This window comes from Juglans regia, chromosome 7, assembly GCF_001411555.2.
Source record: "Juglans regia cultivar Chandler chromosome 7, Walnut 2.0, whole genome shotgun sequence".
In the NCBI taxonomy this organism is placed as follows: domain Eukaryota; kingdom Viridiplantae; phylum Streptophyta; class Magnoliopsida; order Fagales; family Juglandaceae; genus Juglans; species Juglans regia.
Window position 1 is genome coordinate 20,085,718 of NC_049907.1, and position 11,240 is coordinate 20,096,957.

The following is an 11,240-nucleotide window of genomic DNA, read 5'->3' on the forward strand; positions in this document are numbered from 1 at the left end:
ACCATCATCTCTCGTTGCACTTGCTCTTGCACTTCACTGCGTATTCTTTCCTCATGGTCTCTCTGTTGGTCCTGCAAACGCGTCTCTAAATGAGACTGTCGTTCTAAGAGAGACTCTAACTCTTGCTGTCTCGACCTCATATACTTATTCTCACGCCGTGCAGCTTCTAAATCTGCTGTAAGATTATTAATTTGTGAAGCCGATGAGGTTGGGGAGGATGAACATTTATGCTTGATAGATCGTCCCAAACCTCTTGCCATACTAGACTGCGGCCCGAGCACTTGGGTGAATATGTCTATGTCACTAGGAGAGGATTCAGCAGAAGTCGACTGCATCTCCAACATTTTGTTCTGCAATTTAAAAGGTAATGATCGTAAATAATTAGTAACGTATTAAAAGAAATAGAAATAAGAAATAAACTATTAAAATGTTCTATAAAAAATTTATTTAACAAAATTAACACTGCTTACATAATTATCTGCGGCGACAGGATCCATCCACTCACTATGCTCATTAGTGTGAGCAGCAGCATAGACATGAACGAGGGAAAAGTTTTCAGGATCATCACGTTTCTAACAAAGCGACAATATTAGCAATTTTAAAAAGATAATGTTAGTACTTATCAGAAAGAATATCAGGAAAATAAATAAATTCTATAATTTTTTAATTACCATTTTTTCAGCAAGGCGGTGGAATGACCTTGAACCGGCACGATGGTGGACAGTCAGAACGGATCTATTCTGTGCATTTGTAGAACTCAAGTGCTACAAAATATATTAAAAATGTTAATTGTAATATGTATACATATAATGTATAAAACGAATATGAATGTAAATAATTTAAAGATATAAATGTAAAATACATGATAATCTGGAGATGCGAAAAGATCACAACACTTTCTCCAATCATCTAACTTCATCTGCTGAAAAGGAGACTGCGCAGCCTCTTCCAACGTCTCAAACTTCTTGAAGTGGTCATGACATCGTCCTTTGTGACGTCGGAATAGTGTAGCCATCAACTCATTCACGGTTCTCAAATCCTCGCTACGGCTAAAGTCGAGGTCGAATTCATCGAATTCATCCTACGGCTAAAGTGGACACATAAATGTACACTGATTCCCAAACGGGTCTAAGGGTATTTATGCAATGTCACACGCATCTAGCAAAAAATCATACAACAATATCTCCATGTTGTTTAAATTAACAATGTCACCTTCAAGTAGTGTTATATTGTTAAACTAAAGAGGGATGGAAGATTATGTGACCCTACGTTTCGTGTCTTGTACACAACGAGAGAGAATAATCTTGAAGAAATGTTTAAATTTTAGTCTAATTACTTAACCGTCACAAACTGTCCGACCTTGACAACTTTCAAGGCCGAAGAGACTATGACAGTCAAGCAATTAAATTGAAATTTCAACATTTCTTCAAGATTATATTCCCTCGTTGTGTACAAGATCATTATTCTTAAAGTATAATTTTAATTGTTATACTTAATTTCAAAGGTTATACTATAATTTTAATTATTATAATTCTTAAAGAGTTACTTTTATGCTTGTTATTCCTTATATATTAATTATTATTATAAATATTTAATTATCGTACTTAAATTTCAAAGGTTATACAATAATTTTAATTATTATAATTCTTAAAGAGTTACTTTTATGCTTGTTATTACTTATATATTAATTATTATTATAAATATTTAATTATCATACTTAAATTTCAAAGGTTATATAATAATTTTAATTATTATAATTCTTAAAGAGTTACTTTTATGCTTGTTATTACTTATATATTAATTATTATTATAAATATTTAATTATCATACTTAAATTTCAATGGTTATACAATAATTTTAATTATTATAATTCTTCAAGAGTTACTTTTATGCTTGTTATTACTTATATATTAATTATTATTATAAATATTTAATTATCATACTTAAATACTATTATCACAATATATCAAATCCATATCACAACATATAAAAGTGATAACTCACAATATATTCACAAAATAACATGCCACATGTATTAACATATTTCTAAACTTGAATAAGTAATAAACATGTATTAACAAAGCCTAATGACAATATATTTTTAATAATAAACACAATATTTCAAATTTATATCACAACATATTTAGAATAACTCACAAACTATTTACAAACTATACAAACAATAATCACAATATGATAAAAAGTAAGCATCAAATCACAACAACATATTGATAAAGTTTAGAAATATACCTAGCACTCACAATACCCTCTTACAAATCAAAATCTTCAAACTTCCCAAAACAAGCAATCCTTCAAAAAAATACAACACAAACTTATTAGAAATATTCTATAACAAAAACACATTCTATAAATATCATAAAATTTAAATAAAGACAAGAAATAAAAATATTATCTTACCAAAACTCACCTCTCTCTCACTCTCTAACTCAACTCTCTCTCACTCTAACTCTCTCTCTCTCTCTAACTCTCTCTCTCTCTCTCGTCGAAATCTCTCTCTCTCTCTCTCTCTCTCTCTTTCTCTTTCTGGAGAAGAAGAAATAATGGGCATCCTCCCGTGCGCGTACTGATTAAGTTCTAAAATTATTAGTTTAAACGTTCGAACGTTAACTTCAAACGTCCGAACGTTAATTCTAAAATTATTCCAGCCCAGAACGTTCGGACGTTTAAAATACACGTTCGAACGTACCCTTCTTATGATATAACATGAAATCTAGCGGGAAAGTTCCCGCACTTTCCTCATATATGTTAGAATGTATCACAATTTCTCGTTCGAACGTTTGTAGATTTATAGATAAACGTTCGAACATACTACTTAAACGTCCGAACGTACATTTCATGAAAGTGTTACCATATTTGAGCGGGAAATCTCCCGCACTAATTTGACTAACGTTCGAACGTTGACGGATTTGATGTTCGAACGTATAGTATAAACGTCCTTACGTCTAAATAATCACACAGATATTAAACATCGAGCGGGAAAATTCCCGCCTCTTACTTTAACGTTCGAACGTTAACTTCAAACGTTCGAACGTAATATTCCTATTATACTTAACTTATAATATAATATATATACTACATTGTATAGTATTTTGTGCATAATATAATTTATATATTATGCACAAAATATGTGTTTTTCTAAATTACTTATATTTATACTAGTTAAATAATATATTTATACTATAATATTAAGACTAAATTTACTAATAATAGTTTAGTATATGACTATATGTAAATATCATACTACTAAAAATTTACAATATTACTACCATGTTGTTCTAAATTACTAATGTATAAATATAATAGCATGTAATACTAATGTATATATAATATACTATAAACACTAAGATGCATAATAACATCAACATGTAATATTGTAATACATATACTAATGGATAAACACTAATCTATAAATTTATAATAACATATAATACTAATGTATAATAACTAAAGTATTATTCATATCAATTTTATATAACAATATCTTGTATTAATTATATTTTTTGACCTAATAAATTCTCAACATATTCATTTTGATAAATATATTAGTAATTCTAATATACATTAGTATAATAATTAGATTTATGGCCTAATACTAATACTATTAGTAAACCACTTTAAGCCTATATATAAATTACTATATAAAGCACTATAGTATTAATTACTAATACTATATTACTATGTGATACTATTAACTATAGTGATATATTAGTATTAGACATTAGTATACTAATACTATCAGTGATATAGCTAGTGTAATATAATAATATTTATACTAATACTATTATATAGTTATACTAAATTAAAATCACTATAGCAAATATTAATATATAGTTATGCTAATCGCTATAACTAATACTAATACTAATATAGACTACAGTTATAACTTATAGTATTATAACTTATACTAATATATTATATAGTTATACTAAATCACTATAACTAATACTAATATAGTTATACTAATCACTATAATAGTGATATAGTATTAATATCACTATTAGTATAATACTATAATATATAGTATTAATAATAACTAATACTAATATATAGTATTAATATCACTATTAGTATAATACTATAATATATAGTATTAATAATAACTAATACTAATATAATTATTAGTATAACTAATATTTATATAATATATATATCAAGTATAAGAGATTAGAGATTTAATATATATATATATATATATATATATCAAGTATATTAGTTTATTATTAATATTTCGGTGCTTTTTTTTTTAATATTCATATATAATAATATATATCATTCATTTTTTTTATAAATTTTCATATATATATAATATATAAAATAGATTTATATTAGTTAGTATACTACTATACAATACGGCGTCGTTTCTATTGCAATAGGACTTTCTTTTTAATTTTTGAATGCATGTTATTATGTTACTTGTTTTATTTAGTTGTATTTCTTGTTATAATCAAAAGTTTAATTAATTCCCACAGGTAATGTTGAGAAAATTGAAATTTAAAAGCTCACAAATTTTTTTTTAAAAAAAAAGTGGGTCAAATATGAAGTTAAAAAAGATAAAAAAAATAATAAAAAAATCCGACTCCGCTCCGACAAGTCGGAGTCGGAGTCGGAGCGGATTTTATATATTGCTAAACTTTATAAATATAAGAAGCACTCACAAAAAAACCAATAATCTAATTGTCAATAATATTATATAACATCCTAATATATAACTTAAACATTTATAATATAATATATTATATTGACAAACGTTCGAACGTAATAATAAGTACGTTCGAACGTTCTATGTATATAAGGCCAAAACCGAACGTCGAAACGCATTTCCCTGCCCGTATCCATCGTCTTCTCCGTTATTTGCCGCCACGCCGCCGTCAACTCCGCCACAACCGTCACTAAAAGGTAAGCATTTATCTTTTATGCAAATAACATGTATTTTATTGAGATTTAGATTGACATTTGGATTGAGTTTGGTTTAAAACCGGATAAATATTACCGGATTTTCAACTTCATTTTCCGGCCACCACGACCAGTCATTGGCCGAATAGTCACCGTAGAAATGTTTCTTGAAGTGTATACTTCATTTACATGGTGACATTTCGGCATTTAGACCCTTGTAGAGAAATTTTCGAGATTTCAATAATGGCTGAGTCGACTCAGCCATTCTGCGTCGAAACGTTCGAACGTTTCACCAAGACATTCGAACGTACGACGTTTAAATTACCGAGCCGTTACGGCTTCCATGTTCGAACGTTAATCGTCTTACATTCGGGCGTGAATATTATTAAACGACATACGTTCGAACGTTAATATTTACTTTCGCACGTAAATCACATACGGTCGGACGTTTAATTATAACATCCGAACGTAGTGATTTTCTACATTATTCATGCTTCGACGTTCGGACGTTCATATTTACGTTCACACGTAAAACAAATACGTTCGAACTTAAATTCGAACGTATTTGTTTACTGCTTATGTTCGAACGTACATCTGTACATTCGAACGTATTTGTTTTACGTTTGAACGTAAATTTATTTACATTATTTTACGTGCGAACGTATAAATTAACGTCCGAACGTTTTTATCTTTAACGTTCGAACGTTAAAGATAAAACGTTCGAACGTTAATCAGAGCATCTTAAAATTAATACAAAAAAATGCATTATTGTAAATAATTTTTTTTTCCTTTTCTATTTTCAGGATATGGCTCTTCCACTGCATACACGAAAACGAGGGAGGGAAGGAGCCACGTCGGACACTGCCCGTATCGGAGCTCGTACTGTTATGGTAGAGAGAGAGGTCTTAATTAATGAGTTCGACGAACTCTGTTGGCAGCAGACGAACCTAAGAGATGTTTTCCTCAGTAGAGGCTGGGGAAATATCTGCACATTGAGGGGGAAGGTATACCCCTCAATGGTTCAAGAATTCTATATGGGGATGTGTGACATGCCTCCGGATGCATCCTCTCACACCGTGACTGTACGCGGTGTTTCCATTGAGGTATCGGCAGATGTCATCGGCGAGCACCTCGGGATTCATCGAGGTGTTCAGACATTTACACACTCAACACCCCGTGAGGATGTAGGCACTTCTGCATCATCTACTGGCCGGGGATGTGAGCCAGCATCAGCCGATGATGCAGGCCAGTCAGAGGATGAGGATACTGGCGTCGAGGCTCGGGATGATGACCGAGACGAAGATTTCTACATCCTCACCGGGAGGGATCGCATGCAGATCGAGCGGAAGAACGCCTTCAACCAGAACCATCTGTTGCATTTCTTCCGCATGTTGCACCTTATTGTTGCAACAAATGTTGATCCTGTGGCTCATAAAACCACATTTAGTCGGCTTCGGGCACAATTTTTGATACGAGTGGCACGTGGAGATCCTATAGATTTGCCACTGCACATTTTTGAGAGGATCCGTTACGAGGCGAGCATCGTCTCCACGGATAATCTCCCATATGGTGTCCTCATCAGCCGACTATTACTTGCACGGGGAGTGCCGACCCAGCCAGAGGAGCGGGTCAAAGATCAGATGAGCCCCCTCGACATGACCACGCATCGGCGTAGCATTGGACAGGCGAGGGGACGTCAGCCACCCCCTGTAGAGGATCTAGTTCCTCCGACGCAGCCTGAGCCAGGTCATGTCGGGAGTAGTAGTCAGCATACGCCGAGTACATCTGCAGGAGATGTGCGGCCTGCTTGGGTTGATGCGGTCATCTCACAGCTGACTGCGCATATTGATCATAAGATCGATCGATCGCTCGAGGCTATATCGGCGTCTGTTGCCGAACTCACCCATCGTGTAACTATCCTCAACGACAAGGTGGATACCTTGACTGAGGAAGTACGGAGTTCGACTTTTGCGGATAACGTTATCATCTGACTGTTGTTTACTACGTTCTATCAATTTTTGTATTTTATTTTTAATATTTGTAACGAAAAATATTATGGAATATTTTTATCGTTTTTTCATTTCAATTTTTAATCTTCTTTGATGTTATAGTTTTCAACTTTAATACTAAATCATTGCATTTCAAATATATATAAATCAATAATATATATTTATATATTACAAAGTGTGTATATATAAATATATACAATTCAATTTTTTAGACTTGTTCACAAATTATGCACAATAAAAATACATAATTTTTAAATTAAAGTCATTTAATTTAAATTTACAATGAACGTTCGAACGTTAGTAATTAACGTTCGCATGTTGGCGGAAAACATTTTACGTTCGAACGTAAAATTAATAACATTCGAACGGTTGCGCCAAAACATTTTACGTTCCAACGTAAACAGACATAACGTTCGAACGTATATGTGACGTTCGAACGCATATTTCCCATACGTTCGAATGTAAAAAAATCTCATTCTATCTTTAGTGACAGTTTCCAAAAACTGTCACAGAAAATGCCTTTTAGTGACGGTCTAGGGACTGTCACAATTTCCCAACCGTCACTAAAAAGTAATTGTGTTGTAGTGACCATATATATAGACCAAGACCGATAAACATAATTTTCAATTCGGTTCAATCCGATCAGTTTTTCTGGTCTAGATCGAAAATCTTTCACTAGGACCTTATATTTCAAGTCAAGTCGGTCTTATGCTAGGCTTACAAATTAATGGGCCACGACATATCCAAGAATCTGTTATCCTTATCTTGTTTTGTTCCTCTCACTTCGCTCAGGTGCTAATAATAGTTAAAAAAAATCCCACTTTTCATGTTAAGTCATTCTTGTCCCACTTATAATTGGACCAATAACTATATTTTTCTTGACGTACGCCTCACTTCGCTCGGATGAAAATAATAGGTAAAAAAAATCTCATTTTCCCAGCAAGTCTTCTCCGTATCATTTAAGGCTTGAAAGTAATGGCCATCGTCGCATGAAACACGTAATGTCTTGACCAATCATCATTTACCTCTAAATAATAATTTAAGATACGTATTTTTCAGTAAATATGACGAACTAAAGAATCTCTGAATCACAAATGAATTTACACATACAAGAAAAACAAATGTACTTAACATTATATAATTAGAGTATTTTGTAATCGATATAAAATTCAAAAATATTTCCTTATATTCATGGCAAAAAATAAGTATTCTAGCTGTAAAAGACGTGTTTCACATCACCAACTACTCGAATAACCTACAACAAATGAAAGATCGGCACTAGGCATCCGAGAGTACTCTGATGCCTAAGTTAGATATATGAAGCCTCAATATAAGTACGTAGATATTATTTATTATTTTTTATCTATTTATCAAGTATTCTGTTTGGTTTAGAGAAAATTGAGGGTGTGGTTCTCTTCCCCAGTTAAATGAATCAAGTAACAAATGTGTTGTGAAACATCAATGAATTTCATAACTTATTGCTATAGCTTTTTTAGGTGTTTTTGTTGTAGGACTATGAGTGCATATGAGTTTAGTCCAAATATCTGTGAATGGAGGAGGTGGTACAAACAAGGACCAGTAAAGTACAATAGTAGTAGCTCAAGATGAAGATGAATATGAAGTTCAATCTCAGATAAACAAACTACTACTCTTTATCTTATCTTAGATATATGTTTTAGAAATTATCTCCTTGTAAATTGTGCTATGTACGTGCACATTACCTCTCTCTAATCATCATATATGTACAGAACTCAAGTGTAACGATTATTATAAATGGAACAGAAATACATCAGAGTAGGGCATCTCTGTTTTCACTGCCATAAATCTCAGTGTTTAATTTTCTTTCAATCAAATAGGTTGCACAGTTCAATTCAACAGTCAATATCTAGGCTTGTGAATCTTGAATCTCTGTTTCTCAATGATAACCATTTGAGTGGCAGGGTGGAGTTTGAGTTGTTTCTGAGACTCGGAAAGCTAGCTGAATTGCAATTATCTAGAAACGATATTTCATTGCTTACAAATCCGAGTACCAACTCATCTTTTCCAAAATTTAGAAAATTATTACTAGCTGATTGTGACTTGCATGAGTTCCCAGAATTTTTGAGGAACCTAGATCAGTTGGAGCAGTTAGATCTAAGTGGAAACAAAATTCACTGCCAAGTTCCAAAATGGATGGGGAACGTAAGTATAGAAACTCTCCGGGCTTTAGCTCTGGGACACAACTTTCTCACTGGTTTCGACCAACTTCCGATCCCCTACGTTAATCTAAAGGCATTGCTGCTTGATTCTAACATGTTTCAAGGGTCAGTGCCAATCTCACCTCCTTCCATTGATTTATATACGGTCTCAAACAACAGACTGACTGGAGAAATTCCACATTTGATTTGCAATCTAAGTTTAATAACTAAGCTCAATTTTTCAAGCAACAACTTGGGTGGCAATCTTCCTCAATGTTTAGGCAACTTGAATGCTTCTCTCACAAAATTGGACCTACACGACAATAGCTTTCATGGAACTATTCCTCGGATCTGTGGTGAAGCAAACGAATTGATAATGATTGATTTGAGTGAAAATCATTTACAGGGACGTGTATCAAGATCATTGGCCAATTGTACCAAGCTTAAAGCTGTTAATCTTGGTAACAATCAGATCCATGATATTTTTTCTTCCTGGTTGGGCATTCTTCCAGAGTTAAGGATTCTCATTTTACAATCTAATAAACTCTATGGTACAATAGGAAGTTCTGATAACAATTTCGATTTCCTGAAATTGCACATCTTTGACCTCTCAAATAATGATCTTACCGACAAGTTGCTCTTTGAACACTTCAAAAATTGGAAAGCCATGCAAATCGTCGATATTGCTGAGAGCTTAAAGTATATAGGGCAAAACCAAATAATGATGTCTGCAACATATGTGGTGCAGACTGCCTCCTTTTACTCAATGACAATGATCAACAAAGGCACGGAGATGGAATATGAAAAAGTCCCTGATTTCTTGATAGTTATTGACCTCTCGAGCAACAAATTTGAAGGAGAAATCCCAGATGTGGTGGGGAATCTAAAAGGACTTTATTCGCTCAACCTTTCCTCAAACTTTCTCACAGGACCTATCCCATTTACATTGGCAAACTTAACAAGGCTAGAAACATTGGATCTGTCTCAAAACAAGTTGTCTGGTGCGATCCCTTTGCAACTAACGGAACTCACTTTCCTTTCACAATTTAATTTCTCCCATAATCACTTGACAGGACCTATACCACATGGGAAACAATTTGACACATTCGACAACAGTTCGTTTAGTGAGAACCCTGAATTATGCGAAAGCCCTTTGTCAAAGAAATGTGGGAATCCTGTGGACTCTCTGCCTCCATCTTCAGGCCACAACTCAACAAACCACAACTTAGAGTTCTCATTTGAATTTGGTTGGAAAGTACTCGTGATGGGATATGGATGTGGATTCATGTTTGGAGTTGTGTCTGGGCAAATCGTTATCACAAAGAAGTATGATTGGTTTACGAAGATGTTTGCTATTGGGCAGCCAAACCGAAGAAGGGTGAATTGGAGGGGCTGCAGAAATTAAATATAAGAATGTTTCCATGCACAATGTCTGTAGTACATACTATTATTGTGAAGATGGTATTTCTCCCGAGAAATTGCATTTATACGCAGAAAAGTCAACCAAGGACTTGAGGTGAACAATCGAATCCGGTATCTCACCAGAGAAGCTCATGGATCCAAGTATCAATGACTCAAGGGGGCTGCTTCTATGAAATTTTGGGATACAGCCCTTGAGGTTTCCATTTTCCTCTATATTAAGAAGCTAAAGATTAGGTAGATGAAAATTTTCCATGGGAAACTCACCATGCAGGTCACACTCGCTTAGAGATAGAGCTGTTAAAGAAGATAAGTTTGCCAAGATATTGGGAACGTTGGATGATATGTCAACCCAGTCAAGATATAGTACTTCCAAGTTTGGGAAGTTTTGAGCTATAACTGTTAGGCCAGATTCTTGGAGCTTCAACAACGGATGATTATATGAGAGATCTAGGGAAACTAACTTGGAGAGCTCAAGGATTTCTGAAGGGATTTGGCCAGAAAATATAGAGTTAGAGAGGTTGAGATTTGTTAGACTTGAAAGCTGCCTAAAACTAGTTGGAAGTGGAGAAGAGTTAAAGTCATTGTTGGCCAAATTGAGGTTTTGGAGGTAAGCAAGGCGGAAGAAGCTGCTATTGGAGTTGAGAAAACCTTTAAGACAGCTGCCACTGAGATCAAGGCCTAAGACATGACCCATGTCCTTATTACACTCTACACCGTC

General features: G+C 33.6%; 1 protein-coding gene across 1 annotated transcript in view; it reads left to right on the top strand.

Annotated features, from left to right (window-relative positions):
* Positions 1–10,505, top strand: part of LOC108982428 (receptor-like protein 54) — a 16,863-nt gene extending 6,358 nt beyond the window's left edge. The window contains exon 2 of the mRNA XM_035691452.1: positions 8,780–10,505. Within this exon, the coding sequence (XP_035547345.1) occupies positions 8,780–10,505 (1,726 nt within the window). The remainder of the gene's footprint in view (positions 1–8,779) is intronic.
* Positions 10,506–11,240: the final 735 nt, after the last annotated feature.